Source organism: Bombina bombina, chromosome 3 (genome assembly GCF_027579735.1).
Source record: "Bombina bombina isolate aBomBom1 chromosome 3, aBomBom1.pri, whole genome shotgun sequence".
Taxonomy (NCBI): Eukaryota; Metazoa; Chordata; class Amphibia; order Anura; family Bombinatoridae; genus Bombina; species Bombina bombina.
In genome coordinates this window covers 959,196,173-959,216,574 of record NC_069501.1, presented here as the reverse complement: position 1 = coordinate 959,216,574, position 20,402 = coordinate 959,196,173, and the positions used below count along the sequence as shown (strand labels likewise).

General features: G+C 38.8%; 1 protein-coding gene across 1 annotated transcript; it reads left to right on the top strand.

Moving 5' to 3' along the window:
- The first annotated feature begins 1,051 nt into the window (after nucleotides 1–1,051).
- LOC128651993 (carboxypeptidase B2-like) lies at nucleotides 1,052–2,565 on the top strand. Its single transcript, XM_053704944.1, has 3 exons — nucleotides 1,052–1,249; nucleotides 1,637–1,721; nucleotides 2,297–2,565. Exons 1-3 carry the CDS (start codon nucleotides 1,193–1,195, stop codon nucleotides 2,479–2,481), a joined length of 327 nt encoding a protein of 108 aa, XP_053560919.1. The 5' UTR covers nucleotides 1,052–1,192; the 3' UTR covers nucleotides 2,482–2,565.
- The last annotated feature ends 17,837 nt before the right edge of the window (nucleotides 2,566–20,402 follow it).

Genomic DNA, 20,402 nt, shown 5'->3' with positions numbered 1-20,402 from the left:
CCAGCTTATCTGTCAGAAATTAGATGCCCCAACAAAAGTACCAGGAAGGAGAATAGTCAGAAGTACAGTTCCAGAGGTCAGAAACCAGTAACTCAGTCTGCCAAACAAAGTAAAGCTAGGGCAAAACTAGGACATAGGCTGGGGCAATGATCAATAACAGAAACTCCCGGACTTTCATAAGAAAACCCAAACACTTAATTAACATTAGCAGGGGCCTTTTAACACCTCCCAATAGGTCTTGAAACCAAAACCACTGCAGGGCACTTCCGACATAAGAATTATAAATATAAAGAGCCCAGTGCCCAGGTATGGCGCAAGAACTCTGACAACTTTATACTAACATTATGACCATGGCTAGCCTTGTTGTCCGCAGACTAAAGCCCAAATTGGCATGAAATAAAAAAAAGACTTGATTGATATGTTATTCTACAGAAACACAAAAGAAATGTCTTGTAATTACAAGGTGTTTACTGTCCCTTGAAGTCTCCAGCTATCTATCCCTAATGTGATAGAGCATGACATTTTAATAAACTTTCTGTTATCAAATGAACCATTTTTCATTGTATTGAATTTCATAGCTAAAAGGACTAGATAAACTCCCAGACAACACTTTTTCACTCATTACCGAATATCCCAAAGAGTTTTTGAATTGAACATAGGTTTTGGCATTCACAAAATACACTGACATATCCCCACTTTTTTATATTTATATATATATATATATATATATATATATAAAACTTTATACAATGTTTGTACCAGCTGACCCTGGATATTAAGGCTATAAACAAGGGCCAACAATATTATAGTATAAATGTGGGCTCCAAGGTGCAAGGAGGTTTAAAGAATAATATAAAACTACAAAAAGATCCATATATATGTATATATATGTATATATATATATATATATATATATATATATATATATATATATATATATATATATGTATATATAAATTTATGTTTAATTGTTGGCCTAAAACTACATAGAATTGTTTGAATTATCTTTGGTTATGACCATTTTTGAAATAAATAATATTTTGTAGGTCCTGGCGCCTCCAGCAATCCTTGCCATGACACATATTGTGGACCTTATCCTGAATCAGAACCAGAAGTGGCAGCAGTTGTCCAGTTTCTTAAACAGCATAAAGACAGTGTGAATGGATACATAACTATACATTCCTATTCCTAGATGGTGCTTTTTCCATACTCATATACAAAAGAGAAAAGCAGCGACCATGATGAGTTGGTATGAGACGCTACTGTGTGATGACACCCTTTATTACAGTTATGTTTTATAGTAGCAAGTGGAAAGACAGACACATATATATTATATATTATATATTATATAACGTATTGTAGAACAACGTTTTATAACCAAAACTGGATCCTTCTGCAGCCTACGTTTACTTTTCCCCCTATTTCTTTTTGTGCATCTGTATCTAAACACATATAACAATAACTGTGGTAAATATATATCTCTACATTTCCTTTTAGTAAACAGAGTTCAGCATAGATATAATTTTTAGCACAGTAACGGCTGCAAAGTATTATTCATATTAATCTTTCCTTTATTGTTGAATTGTCAAAAAAAAAATCCCTGAAAAAAATGATTTAAAATCTTTCTTTTTTCCAGCTAAAACTGGCAAACAAAGTTACTGATGGTATAAGGTCAGCATCGCATAATAAATATATATATGGGCCAGGAGCAGAGACCATTTGTAAGTAATAGTATTTATAAATATATTAGACAGGTTTCACAGGCATATAAAAGAATATTTAAATCACGGAATATCTTTGCAGAGTTTTGCAGTTTCATAGCAATGCTATATAAAGATGTGTATTAATACAACCTGGTTATGTCAATGGTTAAAAATAAATACACTTGTTTAAAAAAGTATATAAGAAATGTACATAATACTAGGCTACAGTCTGTTCCAGATGAAAGATTATCACATATTTTTCTTCTTCAAAGAAAACAGAGAAAGAAGGAAGCGAATATAAATTAACCTTAACAAATGGTATTATGACATATATTTATACGGGGGTATGCCTTAAGTTATTTCATGTAAAATTGCTTAATAAATAAAGTTCACCTTTATTTTAAATGCTATACATTTTACAGATTCCCAACCTACATCTCAAATGTAAGATTTTTAATGTCATGGCTGCAAGGAAGGGCTGAAACACTATGCTATGCAACTCATAGCAGCCCAAGGGTTAGTCTTTCATGTACACTTTGTGAATAGTTTCTAAAAAAATATATATATATATTTTTTCTAATCCAACTTTACAGATTTGGCACCAGGAGGCTCTGATGACTGGGCGTATGATTTTGGTATCAAGTATTCATTCACAATAGAACTCCGGGACAGAGGAACATACGGCTTTTTACTTCCAACTCATCTAATAAAACCAACATGTTCTGAAGCCCTAACTGGGATCAAAATAATTGCAACTCATATTGTAAAAAATCTGTAATTTTTAAAAAGCCTGATGCAAAATTGAATATGTCATATAATTAAACATCAGCATAGAATATACAATTAACATTTGTAAAATACATGCCATTTTCTTTGGTTCTTTATTTTGATGACCAATATGTTTCTGCAAGGTTTGCGATTTATTACAAGAAAGAAATACATTTCATACATTTAATAGCAGTGGCAGTGTATGTTTGAACCCCATATAGATATAGTATTAGATACTGTATTAGCAAAATGCTAGAATTACCATGATAACCAATGATCCGCTTGGTTAGAACAATGCAGTATTGCTTAATGTTCTCGAATAAGTCTTGACAAGCATCATATAGCCCCACATTCCCTATATCATTCTGTGTTCCTGTTATAACTACTGCCATCTTTCACTAGTCTCATGTACTAAATCCAAACATATGGCAAATTAAACATCACAATTTTATCTTTGTTTCTGGAAACACTTTCCAGAGTGGTTGAGTCTATTGTCAAGCATATCTGCCAACTTCTCTAAATACACACATCACCTAAGATTCTATTTTGCAACTCAGCACTATGTTAAAGGGATGGAGAAAACAGAGGTTGTGAACGGTCGTGGGCATGTGATGCTAGGAAGAAGACATCCAGGTTACTCAAGGGAATGGGAACTAAACTGGTGTTACTTAGATTAAAGAGGGACAGTAGGAGTATCTCACAATGAGTAAGGCAATTAAGAGTTATATATAAACTGTAATCATGGGCATGGAACAAATACCCCACTGAGTTTTCAGGAGCAAATAATTGGATGTATAGCTGATGTACCAGTAATATCCTGTAGATTACAGTCTCTTGTAGCAGAGTGTAACACTTATGTCTTTTCTAACAGAGTATAATTATTTGGAGATGTCTAGCATGTGAGCACCCACCCAAGTCATTGAGTCACAGAAATATGCTTTTCTAATGAATTATTTAAATTTGCTCTGGGATTCTCTAGTTCCTAGTGGGTCAATCTATCTCAAGTGGTCCAATAATTGCCAAGTTGGTTGTTTGACAATTTTTAATTTCCTTTTGTTTTTTGTTTTTTGAGTGATTACCTCTATATATTGTTATTGCAAAATCACCAGTTTTGAAACCTTACTTTACGTGGTTTAAACATTTTTGTGTCATGGTGCCTGACAAATTTTAGATATACAGTACAGATCAGCTCAGTTTGGTCCTATGTTCTTGGAACAAACACTGATGTCTAAAGCACATTACAAGGTATTTGTTATATCCTTGTAAGATCCTCTGGTGAAAGAGCAGCAAGGCAGTACTGGTAGCTAGCTGAACACATCCAGTGATCCAATGAGAAGAGGCATATATGTGCAGCCAACAATCAACACCTAGCTCCCAGTAGTGCATTGCTGCTCCTGAGCCTACCTAGGTAACCTTTTCATCAAAGGAACCCAAAGAAACCATGAGAACAAAACTAATGATGTCAAAGAAGGTAATTGGAAAGTTGTTTAAAATTGTATGCTTTATCTCGATAAAGAACAATTTTGGGTTTCATTTAAATCCTAATGTAATGATCAAGATCACTTAAAGTTACACTTTTAGGGTCAATTTATAATGAGAAAAGTTTAGGTCTCAGTTCTAATTTTTTTAGGGGGGTATCTAGGTAAGTATAGTGCCATGTAGAACATTTCATGTTTGAGATTTCTTTTATCTTTTTCATGGGGAGATAAAGTGCAATTTTGTAGCATTTACCCTCACTTTTGGGTTGATTATCACTAGTGGGGGATCAGATAGGAACCTAAAATTATCACAGATATAAGTCCTCTTTGGTTGCATTCTGCTGTAAGTTTGAGTTTCTACTGGTTACAGAGCTAGAGGTTGTAGAAATCTGGGGAAACGCCTACTGGGGAAACGTCATACATTTTGAGAAATGAACAGATGTAATATAAGCAAACCAAATAAAAATAATGAATAGTATTTTAAAGTAATTATGTTTACGATTGATACCCCACAAGTTCAAGCTTCATGTTTGATTAGAAGCTGTGAGATTTCTCAGAAATGTTGTGGGAGCAACCACTGGCAGTAGTCAGTTTTCTGAGAACATTGTTCATGGGAATCAACACTTTGTCCTCAGCAAATATCTTGAATAATGTTCTTGGAATGTTCTTGATCCAGGTGGGTGGAATAATTTCACATAAACAATCAAGCATAACCACCACTGGTTATTATAGACACAAGCGACACAAACAGTATTTCATAGGATCAGACAGACAGACAGATTTCAGCACTGCATGTTCTTCAAACTCTTGCAATGCAGATGTAAAGAAGCACCTGATAGTACTCTCTGATACCGTCTGAAAACAGTGAAATTTACTTATAACCAGAATTCTCTCACACTTATCAAACCTACCCTTGAGTTTCAGTTCATGATATTCAGTTATTTCCTTGCTTTTGACGCAGATTTATTTTCAAAGTTTCAGAAATCCTTCCTATTTTAGCTCTCAAAGCACTTTGTCTTTTATCTGCCCTTATCTTCCTAATCATGAATGCAGGAGAAACACCCAGAGCAGCACATGCTGAGTAAACCTTCTGAAGATAATCTTCAGGTAATACATTCTCCTCACTCTGCTCCATATACATAGGGCCCAATTAACAAGCCCTGTATGGGCCCCAATGCATCTGTTACCGTGCGAGCCTTTAGGCTTGCCGGAAACAGGAGTTAAGAAGCAGCTCCTTAACTCGTCCGCCACCTCTGAGGTGGAGGACAGCAATCAGCCCGATCGGATGTGATTGGGTTGATTGACACCCCTGCTAGCGGCCGATTGGCCGCAAATGTGCCAAGAAATGCTTGTGTGCGGCAGACATGATCCGCTACTGTGCTATAATAAATCGGCCCCTATGTGTCTTTTTCAATCACAAACATGTAATAGAAATTCTGATTTTTGAAGGACTTATATCTGGTCCCCCACCTGAGATAATTAACACAAAGTTGAGGGGAAATGTTAAAAAAATGCACTCTCTCACCCCCATGAGAAAAAAAAATAAGAGACGTCTCATATATGAAATTTTCTGCATGCACACTATACTTACCTAGGTACCCCATAAAAAATTAAGACTGAGATTCAAACACTTCCCATTACAAACTGACTCTAAAAGTGGAACTTTCAGCAATCGAGATCATTACATTAGGACTTAAGTTCTATGTCTAAAGAACAAGAAGGTGCGAAATGTTTCTTTATGTACATGTACCTTGTAATGTGCTCGCTACATGTTTTTGTTTGTGCTCCATGAAACAAAGATGGCCACTGTAGTTAAACCAAGTAAAATAAAAAAAAAAAAAAAAATCTTTGTTTGGCAAAACCAATACATAGAGGTAATCATTTAAAAACATTAGCAAAATAAAAAATGGTCAAGCAACCTGTACAACTTTAGATGGATTAACAGTAGCGCCTATGCCACAATTGCGGTTACTGAACTTGCATCTGATGTAAAAAGAATTTAAGAACACAAACCTACGCAGAACTTAAAGGGACAGTCAAGTCTAAAGAACGCTGCTCCATAACTTGTCCGCCTGCTCTGAGGCTGCAGACATCAACCTGCCCGATCCTATACGATTGGGCTGATTGACACCCCCTGCTAGCGGCTTGGCCACCATACGCTGTCGGTATTTATCATTGCACAAGCAGTTCTTGCGAACTGCTTGTGCAATGCCAACCCCTGTAGATTCGCGGCCAATCGGCTGCTAGCAGGGGGAGTCAATCAGCCCAATCACGAGATCAGGCGGTTTGTTGTCTGCAGCCTCAGACTGCTGCTTCATAATTGCTGTTTCCGGCGAGCTTGAAGGCTCGTGCGGAAACAGGGGCATCAGGGGCCATTCGGCCCTTGATAAATCGGCCCCTATGTCTGTACTAAGATCACAGTAAAGTTAATAATTTAATTCTGCACATTATCAATTGTGGTGAACATGGATATATATATATATGTAATATACGCTTTCTATCTATCATTAATCAAATCTAGCCTATGCCTGTCTATATATCTATCTTTCTATGTATCTTTAATATTAATCGTTAATCGTTTTCATGTGCTTGTAGCTTTGAATTGCATGAACAGATTTCTTTAAAACTTTGCTGTTTAAAAGGCACCCTCAGTGACTGGAAATGCCAAAAATTTGAATTCAAGTGTACTTTTGTAGTGTTAAAATATACTTTCTCCTCTCTCTTAAAGAATGTAAATATGACATGCTTTAATGTGTCCTAGTGACCTTGGATTATTATGTGCTTATACACATAGGTAAAGCCCCTCTTAGTAACTGCAAGCCTTGCAGTTCCAGCAGGATAGAGCTGATGAGCTAATAAGAAGTCACATGACCCATCCAAGCACTCTCTGCATCCTGCTCAGGAGCTAGTGAGCATATCTAGATAAATGTGGGTGGCAAGTCCCTTTACGTTCCTAATTAAATGTCTAAAAGCAAAAAATTCCAAAATTAACTTACCCATTTAAAGGGACATGAAACCCCATACGCTGCAAAGCTTATGTTAAGGCCAGAGTTTAAGTTCCTAATTAAATGTCTAAAAGCAAAAAATTCCAAAATTAACTTACCCATTTAAAGGGACATGAAACCCCATTTTTTTCCATGATTTAGAAAGACTGCAGTTTTAATTAACTTTCCAAATTACTTCTATTATCTAATTTGCTTCATTCACTTGATATCCTTTGTTGAAAATCATATCTTAATAGGCTCAGTAGCTGCTAATTGGGGGCTGCACATAGATGCCTTGTGTGATTGGCTCACTCATGTGCATTGCTATTTCTTCAACAAAGGATATCTGAAGAATTGAGCAAATTCAATAATATAAGTAAATTGGAATGTTGTTTAAAATTGTATTCTCTATCTGACTCATGAAAGAAACATTGTGAGCCTTTTAAGATATGCTTTCAACAAAGGATATCAAGAAAAGGAAGCAAATTTGATAATAGAAGTAAATAGGAAAGATGTTTTAAATTGTATGCTCTATCTGAACTATGAAAGAAAAAAAAATTTGGGTTTCTTGTTCCTTTAAAGGTCCATTAACAGAAATAAAGAAATAAAAAGCTGACAACAATATGAAGAAGGAAAGGCTAAGTGGTAAAACCTCAAGTAAAATTACTTCAGTGTTAATGACCGCCAAAAATGATGAATGCAAATAACAATATCATATATAATAATTTTATAATTGGGTCAGTCCATCTAAAGTGGTACAATAATTGTAAAGCTGGTTGCTTGACTCCCCAGTAGAGAATGGGACTTTGACTTGGTTAGTGGTTACCTCTTCACCTGGATACACACAGAGCAATGGGAAAGTGGAGTCACCAGTAAAGACTGCTAAGATACTTCTGCTAAAGGCCTTGTCATCAGGAAATGATCCTTACCTTGCATTGATGGATCATCGCAACACACCAATGCAGGGCCTAGAGTGTAGTGCTGCTCAAAGACTGATGGGTCGAAGAACCAAATCATTACTCTCTATGAGAGGGAGTTTACTACTACAGCATCAAGGGATTAAAGGAAGCCACTAAAACTTGTGCAGGAAGCAATGTTCACTGCAGTCTTCTCAGTACAACAGGGGAACCAAAGACCTGTGGCCTCTGAGTTTCGGTAAACAGGTGTGGGTACAGCCTCCAACAAACAAGGGAACAGAGTGGCGTAAAGCATATAAGCCCCTGTAGGAATCAGATCATAGGAAGCGGTTACAGAGTCAGGACAGGTTCTGAGAAAAGGAGGCATCTGAGAGGCACGGGACATTACATGCTTCAATTAAAGACACAATTTAGCACCCAAGAATAATGTCACATCAAGAACACAAGCCAGCCAACAACAGGAAACAGAAAATAAATGCATAAGTGTGTGGAATGAGAGTGAGTATAGAAAAAGTAAATTTATGCTTACCTGATAAATTGATTTCTTCTATGATACGACGAGTCCACAAATTCATCCTTTACTTGTGGGATATTATCCTCCTGCTAACAGGAAGTGGCAAAGAGCACCACAGCAGAGCTGTCTATATAGCTCCTCCCTTGACTCCACCCCCCAGTCATTCGACCGAAGGTATTGGAAGAAAAAGGAGAAACTAAAAGGTGCAGAGGTGACTGAAGTTTTAAATCAAAAAAATATAATCTGTCTTAAATTGACAGGGCGGGCCATGGACTCGTCGTATCATAGAAGAAATCAATTTATCAGGTAAATATAAATTTACTTTTCTTCTATAAGATACGACGAGTCCACGGATTCATCCTTTACTTGTGGGATACAATACCAAAGCTACAGGACACGGATGAACGGGAGGGACAAGACAGATGCCTAAACAGAAGGCACCACTGCTTGAAGAACTTTTCTCCCAAAAATAGCCTCCGAAGAAGCAAAAGTATCAAATTTGTAAAATTTGGAAAAGGTATGAAGTGAAGGCCAAGTAGCAGTCTTACAAATCTGTTCAACAGAAGCATCATTTTTAAAAGCCCATGTGGAAGCCACCGCTCTAGTAGAGTGAGCTGTAATTCTTTCAGGAGGCTGCTGTCCAGCAGTCTCGTATGCCAAAAGGATGATGCTTTTCAGCCAAAAAGAAAGAGAGGTAGCCGTAGCTTTTTGACCTCTACGTTTTCCAGAATAGACAACAAACAGAGAAGATGTTTGACGGAAATCTTTGGTCGTTTGCAACCACGTCCAAGTTGTGCAACAGACGCTCCTTCTTAGAAGAAGGATTAGGACACAGGGAAGGAACAACAATTTCCTGATTAATATTCTTATTAGTAACAACCTTAGGAAGGAATCCAGGTTTGGTATGCAAAACCACCTTATCAGAATGGAAAACAAGATAAGGCGAGTCGCATTGCAATGCAGATAGTTCAGAAACTCTTTGAGCCGAAGAGATAGCAACTAAAAACAGAACTTTCCAAGATAGAAGCTTAATATCTATAGAATGCATAGGTTCAAATGGAACCCCTTGAAGAAGTTTAAGAACTAAATTCAAACTCCATTGCGGAGCAACAGGTTTAAACACAGGCTTAATTCTAACCAAAGCCTGACAAAACGACTGAACGTCTGGAACATCTGCCAGACGCTTGTGCAGTAAAATTGACAAAGCAGATATCTGTCCCTTTAAGGAACTAGCTGATAACCCTTTCTCCAATCCTTCTTGGAGAAAGGACAAAATCCTAGGAATCCTGATCTTACTCCATGAGTAGCCTTTGGATTAACACCAATAAAGATATTTACGCCATATCTTATGGTAAATTTTCCTAGTAACAGGCTTTCGAGCCTGAATCAAGGTATCTATGACCGACTCAAAGAATCCCCGCTTAGATAAAATCAATTTCCAGGCAGTCAGCCGCAGAGAAACTAGATTTGGATGCTGGAACGGACCTTGAATTAGAAGGTCCTGTCTCAGTGGCAGTGTCCACGGTGGTAGAGATGACATTTCCACCAGGTCTGCATACCAAGTCCTGCGTGGCCACGCAGGTGCTATCAAAATCACCGAAGCCCTCTCCTGTTTGATTCTGGCAATCAGACGAGGAAGGAGAGGAAATGGTGGAAACACATAAGCCAGGTTGAACGACCAAGGTACTGCTAGAGCATCTATCAGTACTGCTTGGGGATCCCTTGATCTGGACCCGTAACAAGGAAGTTTGGCATTCTGACGAGATGCCATCAGATCCAATTCTGGTGTGCCCCATTGATGAATCAATTGTGCAAACACCTCCGGATAGAGCTCCCACTCCCCCGAATGAAAAGTCTGACGACTTAGAAAATCCGCTTCCCAGTTCTCCACTCCTGGGATACAGATTGCTGATAGATGGCAAGAGTGAGTCTCTGCCCATCGAATTATTTTGGAAACCTCTATCATCGCTAGAGAACTCTTTGTTCCCCCCTGATGATTGATATATGCTACAGTCGTGATATTGTCCGACTGGAATCTTATGAATGTGGCAGAAGCCAGCTGAGGTCACGCCTGAAGCGCGTTGAATATTGCTCTCAGTTCTAGAATATTTATTGGAAGGAGAGCCTCCTCCTGAGTCCACACACCCTGTGCTTTCAGGGAATTCCAGACTGCACCCCAGCCCAATAGGCTGGCATCCGTCATCACTATGACCCATGCTGGCTTGTGGAAACACATTCCCTGGCACAGATGATCCTGTGACAAACACCAAAGAAGAGAGTTTCTGGTCTCTAGATCCAGATTTATCTGAGGAGATAAATTTGCATAGTCCCCATTCCACTGTCTGAGCATGCATAGTTGCAGTGGTCTGAGATGCAAGCGAGCAAACGGAACTATGTCCATTGCCACTACCATTAGTCCAATTACCTCCATACACTGAGCCACTGACGGCCGATTAATGGAATGAAGTGCTCGGAAGGTGGTTAAGATCTTTGATTTTCTGACCTCCGTCAGAAAAACTTTCATGTCTACCGAATCTATCAGAGTTCCCAGGAATGGAACTCTTGTGAGTGGGATAAGTGAACTCTTCTTTACGTTCACCTTCCACCCGTGAGATCTTAGAAAAGCCAACACGATGTTCGTGTGAGATTTGGCTAGTTAGTAAGTTGATGCCTGAATTAAGATATCGTCCAGATAAGGCACCACTGCTATGCCCCGCAGCCTTAGAACCGCCAAAAGGGACCATTTTGTGAAAATTCTGGGAGCTGTGGCCAACCTGAAGGGAAGAGCCACAAACTGGTAATGCTTGTCCAGGAAGGCGAACCTGAGGAACTGGTGATGATCTTTGTGGATAGGAATGTGAACATACGCATCCTTCAAATCCACGGTGGTCATATATTGACCCTCCTGGATCATTGGTAAAATAGTCCAAATGGTCTCCATCTTGAAGGATGGGACTCTGAGAAATTTGTTTAGGATCTTGAGATCTAAAATCGATCTGAAGGTTCCCTCTTTTTTGGGAACCACGAACAGATTGGAGTAAAACCCCTGCCCCTGTTCTGCTTTTGGAACTGGGCGGGTTACACCCATAGTATATAGGTCGTCTACACAGCGTAAGAACGCCTCTCTTTATGTCTGGTTTACAGATAACCGTGAAAGATGAAATCTCCCCCTTGGAGGAGAATCTTTGAAGTCTAGAAGATACCCCTGGGTCATGATTTTTAAAGCCCAGGAGTCCTGAACATCTCTTGCCCAAGCCTGAGCAAAGAGAGAAAGTCTGCCCCCTACTAGATTCGGTCTCGGATCGGGGGCTGCCCCTTCATGCTGTCTTGGTGGCAGCTGCGGGCTTCTTGGCCTGTTTACCCTTATTCCAGGTCTGGATAGGTCTCCAGACTGACTTGGATGAGCAAAATTCCCCTCTTGCTTTGCGGCAGGGGAGGAGGTTTCGAAAGGAACGAAAATGATTTTGTTTGGTCCTCATCTTATTTGTCCTATCCTTAGGAAGGGAATGGCCTTTTCCTCCAGTGATGTCGGAAATGATATCTTTCAGTTCAGGCCCGAATAGGGTCTTACCCTTGAAAGGAATAGCTAAAAGCTTAGATTTTGATGACACATCAGCAGACCAGAACTTAAGCCATAACGCTCTACGCGCTAAAATGGCAAAACCTGAATTCTTTGCGGCTAATTTAGCCAGTTGAAAAACGGCATCTGTAATGAAAGAATTAGCTAGCTTGAGAGCCCTAATTCTATCCAGAATATCATCTAATGGGGTCTCAACCTTAAGAGCCTCCTCTAGAGCCTCGAACCAAAAAGCAGCTACAGTAGTTACAGGAACAATGCACGCTATAGGTTGCAGAAGAAAACCCTGATGAATAAATATTTTCTTTAGAAGACCCTCTAATTTTTTATCCATAGGATCTTTGAAAGCACAACTGTCCTCAATAGGTATAGTTGTACGCTTAGCCAGGGTAGAAATAGCTCCCTCCACCTTAGGGACCATCTGCCACGAATCCCGAATGGTGTCAGATATGGGAAACATTTTCTTAAAAGTAGGAGGGGGAGAGAACGGAATACCTGCTCTATCCCATGCCTTAGTAACAATGTCCGAAATCCTCTTAGGGACTGGAAAAACATTAGTGTACACAGGAACCTCTAGATATCTATCCATTTTACACAATTTCCCTGGTGGAATTACAATAGGGTCACAATCATCCAGAGTCGCTAAAACCTCCCTGAGCAACAAGCGGAGGTGTTCTAGCTTAAACTTAAAAGCCGTCATATCTGAGTCTGTTTGAGGGAACATCTTTCCTGAATCAGAAAGCTCTCCCTCAGACAGCAATTCCCTCACCCCCAACTCAGAACATTGTGAGGGTACATCGGAGATGGCTAATAAAGCGCCAGAGGGCTCAGCATTTACTCTCACACCGGACCTACTGCGCTTCCCCTGCAACCCAGGAAGTTTAGATAACACCTCTGTGAGGGTAGTAGACATAACTGCGGCCATATCTTGCAGGGTGAAAGAATTAGACGCACTAGTACTTGGTGTCGCTTGTGCGGGCGTTAAAGGTTGTGACACTTGGGGAGAATTAGATGGCATAACCTGATTCTCTTCTGACTGAGAATCATCCTGCAACATACTTTTATCAGCTAAAATATGTTCTTTGCAATTTAAGGCCCTTTCAGTGCATGAGGGACACATTTTAAGTGGGGGTTCCACAATGGCTTCTAAACACATGGAACATTGGCTTTCCTCAATGTCAGACATGTTAAACAGGCTAGTAATGACCACAAACAGGCTTGAAAACACTTTATTTAGTGAAAAAAATAACAATCTGAAAAAAACGGTAATGCGCCTTTAAGAGAAAAAAAGCATACAATTTTTCCAAAACTGCTTTAAAACAATAAAATTATTCCAATTTTATAATAGAAGCATCCTAACTATGCAGCTAAGTTTGCCCTACAAGGAAAGGAACGCTTAACCCTTACCAGAAAAAACGGAAAATTAGAAAAACGTTTATATCAATAAAAAACACCCCCTGCACCTCGCCACAGCCCTGCTGTGGCGCCTACCTGCCCTCAGGGGTCTGTAAAACCGGGTTAAACCTTCGATTTGGCCCAATACAGCTCACAAAGGTCCACCGCAGTTGGAGCTTGCTGCTTGCCTGATAAAAACAACTGCGCAACTGAGGCGCGAAAATAGGCCCAGCCCATCTCACTCAATGTTTCACAGCCCAAATGAACCACACCAGAGCGGTCTAAAAACTAGCCATGTGGGTTCATAAACCCAAAAATGAAGCCATGTGTACCCTCTCAATAAGCATGAAAAACGTCTCACATAAAAACGTTATCAGCACTCCCAGTTATGTAAACGTTTGCCCACAAACATTCAAACCTCAGTGTCAACCATTTTTGCTTAGCCCATATATGCAAGCTCAGTAATACCCCTTTATATATTTTAGGATTACTGCTTACCCTCTCCCTCCTGGGGATACTGTCAGCCAATTCTGAAATAACACAGTCTCTCCAGAAAAAAATGACTGAACATACCTCACTGCTTATAGCATGAAAAACGTTCCTCACACTGAAGTTTCTTAAGTACTCCTCAGCCATTCTGTGGGAACTGCTCTGGATCTTAGTAACAACTGCTAAGATCATCAGCCTCCAGGCAGAAGTCTTCATCCATCTGCTGCCTGAGGGAAAATAGTACACACCGGTACCATTTAAAATAAAAAACTCTTGCTTGAAGAAAATAAAAACTAACATTTTATCACCTCTTTCACTTTACCCTTCCTATTACATAGAGTAGGCAAAGAGAATGACTGGGGGGTGGAGTCAAGGGAGGAGCTATATAGACACCTCTGCTGTGGTGCTCTTTGCCACTTCCTGTTAGCAGGAGGATAATATCCCACAAGTAAAGGATGAATCCGTGGACTCGTCATATCTTATAGAAGAAATACACTGAAAACTATATTGTGTTAATGTGACCAGTTAATAAACATAGCCCCCAATGTATAAAGATGAATTACATGACTGTGTCATGAAACACTGTTCAAAGTGAATGTTTGAAAATGTGCAACGTTACAAGCGATGTTAAATACAGTATATACACGTGGTAACGAGGCCAATGCTGGAAACCGCGCTAGTCCCACAGCTCCGAGTAGTCCTAGATGCAGCAAACAATAAACAAACAGCTCCAGCAAGTAAGAAGATCGAAAGTTCTGTTAAAACGTAGCTTTTATTCCAAATGCAGTAAAAGCAAAGTGTGTGACAGGGCACAGCAATACATGATACTAGCAAAACAATCCTATGACTTTCATGCTATAAAGCGCTTAGTCAGGGATTACACAATCCTCCCTCTTTCCTTAAATATCCTTTTGTTTTTTATCCTTACCACATGCACTCCCATTCACCTTTTCACATTATATTCATCTTCACTCCAGTCTTGATTTCTATATGTAAAATATAAATGCACACACACACATACATAAACACACACACACACATACACATACACACACACATATATACATACACACACACACATATATACAAACATAAATACATACACACACATACATATACACACACACACACACACATACTTAAATACACATATATACACACACACACATATACATATATACACACACATATACATACATACACACATTAACACACACATTCATATACATACATACACACACATACATACATACACATGTATACATACAAACACACACATACATACATACACACACAAACATACATACATACACATACATACATACACACACACATATGCACACACATACAGACACACACACAAAAGCACACATATATACACACACATGCAAACACACACACATACATACATACACACACATACATACACACAAACATACACAAACACACAAACACATACATACATACACGCACACACATACACAAACACACACACAAACACACACACACCTTTTTATTCAACCACATATTCTTGGTTTTGATAAAATTTACATTAACATCACAATTTACCCCTGCCCACTTACACACATACACCTTATCTTTCATCCTACACAGCACCCCCCTCTTTTTTCCAAAGTAGTGTAAAATATTCAGCATGATTAGTTTTTAATCATCAGTTCTTCTTTTAAATGTGGTCCTAACTGTTCATATGTGGTAAAGTTCTGCAAAACCATGTTTGTGCACATGGTCTAGTCAGTGTTAATACTGTTAGTCAGTGGAGGGCATGCCCTACCAAAAAAAATCCTAAAGTTGGGGGTTTAATCTTGATATTGATAATATAAAATTTTTTATTTTTTTTAAAAAAAAATGATAAAACAGTTAAGCATGCCATTGTAAGGTTGGGGGGAGGTGAATCTTGATATTGATGATTTTAAAAAAAAAATTATTTGAAAAAAACAATGGTAACAATTAAAATGTTTAATAATAATAATAATAATAATAATAATAATAATAATAATATCTAAGTGGGGCACCTTTGAAATCTGCCCTGTTTGAGAGCAGTTTAGGCATGCCTTGTCTGGTCCTTTCATAGATTTCTAACTGCACCCATTTAGTTTTCATCTGACCGTTTGTATATAGACGTCCAAGAAAAAAAAAAAAAGCTCCTAAATCTCATTGGCTACAGCATAGCATGGGGGCAGGGTTTACACCACTTTGAGGATGTTAAAAGGCAGCCGTGTTTTCCTTATTGACTGACTATTGTCTGAACCTCCATTACTTTGATGATCACTTGTGGTAAGTGTAAGACGTATTCATTTATTTTAATAGTTTATTAAATGTTCCATCAGTTCAGTCATGTTTATATATATATATATATATATATATATATAGGAGTGCGGCACCACTAGCCAGTTGCATGCTAGCAAAGGGCTTGACGGATTTGTCAAGCCTTAGCAGAGACTGTTTGTCCTAGAATGCTGGTGGCGAGATCCCTCTAGCCTCTGGCTAGCTAATCTCTGCTCAGTCACAGCATTGGGCCCGGGAAGTCATGGCAGTGTACAGCCGTGTTATTCAGGTGGCTGTTACATAAGTGAGAAAGAAGGATCTTTTCCCTTCACTCGAAGTCTGCGCTCTGCAGTTAGCACCAGGGCAGCTGAGCCACTGTATTATAATAATTGGGGTTTAACTTGATCACGCACTGAAGCTGAATATAGTTGTGCAGTTGTACAACCGTTACATAAGTGAGGAAGAAGGAGCTTTTCCTTCACTCGAAGTCTGTGCTCTGCAGTTAGCAACAGGGCAGCTGAGCCACTGTATTATAATAATTGGTAGGGCTGGCTCAATCATGGGACAAAGTAGGTCCAACAGACCCAGGCAGCACTTGAAAAGGGGCAGCACTTCAGTGACTGAGTCAGTCACTGTTACACCCAGACCACTCCTGTCCTCTGTCTCCAAGGAGGAAGTCACAGGCTCCCAGCAGCATAGCCTCATCATGCACAAAGACACAGAACCTTCCCACTTATTGCGCAATTGTGCATAAGCATTGGTTGCATGAAGGTAGACAGGCTGTCAGGGTGCCAGGAATCAGACTAAGACGAGAAGTGCAAAAATAATCACACCTTTATTAATAGCAAAAAAATAATAAAAAGTCCACAAGACAAATAACAAGCCAGGAATCAAAACCAGAGCCTGAAGTCAAACGAGCCGAGTCAGGAGCCAAAGCGAGTAGTCAGATGAGCCAGAATCAGGAACAAGGAGAACAGCAGGAGGGACATCAGAAAGCCAGGTAATACACAGGAGCTCTCACAAACAGGTCTGAGACAACGCAAGGGCAAAGCATACTAAACAGAGGCCTTTTAAATAAAAAGTGATGACATCATAATTCTGAGACTGCATCCTGTCTCACACTGATGATGTACACCAGTATGGTCATAAAAGGAAGTGCAGGAAATGAGCAGCATCACACACTATGCACCAGAGTCAGCAAGAGAGGTGAGTAAAATGGCTGCCAGCAGCACATGGCAAACAGAGCAAAAAAAAAAAAACCTGACACAGGCTTAGTAAGGTCAGCGGCCAGGCTAGTAAGTTGATATGATAATCAGTAATAAAACTACGGTGGGGGGGGGGGCATCATTGCATTCTCTGACCCAGGCAGCACAATATCTTGAGCCGGCCCTGATAATTGGGGTTTAACTTGATCACGCACTGAAGCTGAATATAGTTGTGCAGTTGTACAGCCGTTACATAAGTGAGGAAGATGGAGCTTTTCCTTCACTCGAAGTCTGCGCTCTGCAGTTAGCACCAGGGCAGCAGAGCTGGAAGAAAAAAAATAAACAGCAGAACTTGCTGTTTATTTTTTCCAGAAAATGAATGCTACCCTGGTGCTAACTGCAGAGCACAGACTTCGAGTGAAGGAAAAGCTCCTTCTTCCCCACTTACGGTATGTAACGGTTGTACAACTGCTGCTGTTTATTTTCTTTCTCCCAAAAAATGAATGCTGGCTCTGAACAATGCGCCTCATCCATTCTCTACATAATATGATTCACAGTCAGGAGGACTGAATAAAATAATATCCTGCTGACTGTGAATAATAATCACAGTAAAAGAGAATAGGCAGCTGCTCAAAAAAGAGTGAATTCAAGGGCTGGCAAAAACAAGGTAAAAACTTGAAACCTTTATTGAATCATTAAAAATATATAGGCAGTACAGGGCACACAAACTCCCTGACTAGTTTCGTGCTCTGTTGAGCACTTAATCATAGGGTGAGTTTGCTCAGTGTTCATAGCCTATTTAAAGGCACAGAACACCTGAAAGTAATTATACATTAAAAACATTAAAAATCAGCGATAGCTAGACATTTTAATCTGGTACATATGACTAACATTTTTGATATGAGGGTTCAGGTAATAGACCGTGTCATGTTTCCACCTAGGGGGGTGATAGGGGTAGTTTGTTGCTGAAGCAAGAATTGTATTGGATATACAAATTGAGAACTATAACCCCCCTAGGTATAAACAGAGAATGGGATATGAGTTATTATGTTGAAAAATGAAAAATGAATTTGGTTGGTTTAATTGATTTCTCTATTTCCATGTTATTATACTGAGTATTTGATCTATCCCCTATATGGGCTATTATGTCTGTCTATCCCCTATATGGGCAATTATGTTTGTCTATCTGAAAGGTTATTCTATCTATCCCCTATATGGGTTTTTTGTATCTATCCCCTTTATGGGCATTTTTAGTTTTGGTTTTGTTTTTGTTTGTGGTGTATGGGTATCATTTATTGGATATTTTGTATTGGATGTCCTTTATTTGATATTCATATATACACATAAACAACATCTCTTATTTGTTAATTTTGAATGACAGATTTAACACTATGAGTCTAGTTTACATTTTCTGTTATTTAGCTTTTTGTCCAAATATGGGCATTACAAATCAGATTCAGTATGAGGTATATTTTTAATACAGTTTAAAGTAATTCTAAAAGATGTTTTGAATCTATAAGAGATATGAGAATAATGTCTGCACTGTAAACATAATTAGGACAATGTGAATTAATTTGGTCATTGTGTACAGTGGTTTGCTTAACTGTTAGTTCTTTCTTTCTTCCATTCGCCACACATAGGCCTAGATTTAGAGTTCGGCGGTAGCCGTCAAAACCAGCGTTAGAGGCTCCTAACGCTGGTTTTGGCCGCCCGCTGGTATTTGGAGTCAGTGATTAAAGGGTCTAACGCTCACTTTACAGCCGCGACTTTTCCATACCGCAGATCCCCCTACGCCATTTGCGTAGCCTATCTTTTCAATGGGATCTTCCTAACGCTGGTATTTAGAGTCGTTTCTGCAGTGAGCGTTAGAGCTCTAACGACAAGATTCCAGCCGCCTGAAAATAGCAGGAGTTAAGAGCTTTCTGGCTAACGCCGGTTTATAAAGCTCTTAACTACTGTACCCTAAAGTACACTAACACCCATAAACTACCTATGTACCCCTAAACCGAGCTCCCCCCACATCGCCGCCACTCGATTAAAATTTTTAACCCCTAATCTGCCGACCGCCACCTACGTTATCCTTATGTACCCCTAATCTGCTGCCCCTAACCCCGCCGACCCCTATATTATATTTATTAACCCTTAACTTTGCCCCACACAACGTCGCAGCAAGCTACTTAAAATAATTAACCCCTAATCTTCCGACCGCAAATCGCCGCCACCCTACGTTATCCCTATGTACCCTAATCTGATACCCCTAACATCGCCGACCCCTATATTATATTTATTAACCCACTAATCTGCCCCCCTCAATGTCGCCGACACCTAACTTCAATATTAACCCCTAATCTGCCGACCGGAGCTCACCGCTATTCTAATAAATGTATTAACCCTAAAGCTAAGTCTAACCCTAACACTAACACCCCCCCTAAGTTAAATATAATATTTATCTAACGAAATAAATTAACTCTTATTAAATAACTTATTCCTATTTAAAGCTAAATACTTACCTGTAAAATAAATATTAATCCTAAAATAGCTATAATATAATTATAATTTATATTGTAGCTATTTTAGGATTATATTTATTTTACAGGCAACTTTGTAATTATTATAACCAGGTACAATAGCTATTAAAATAGCTTAAGAACGATTTAATAGTTACCTAGTTAAAATAATAACAAATTTACCTGTAAAATAAATCCTAACCCTAAGATATAATTAACCCTAAACTACCCTATCAATAAAATAATTAAATTAAACTACCTACAATTACCTACAATTAACCTAACACCTACACTATCAATAAATTAATTAAACACAATTCCTACAAATAAATACAATTAAAATAACTAGCTAAAGTACAAAAAATAAAAAAGAACTAAGTACAGAAATAAAAAAATATTTACAAACATAATAAAAAATATTACAACAATTTTAACTAATTACACCTACTCTAAGCCCACTAATAAAATAACAAAGCCCCCCAAAATAAAAAATTCCCTACCCTATTCTAAATTAAAAAGTTACAAGCTCTTTTTACCTTACCAGCCCTGAACAGGGCCCTTTGCGGGGCATGCCCCAAG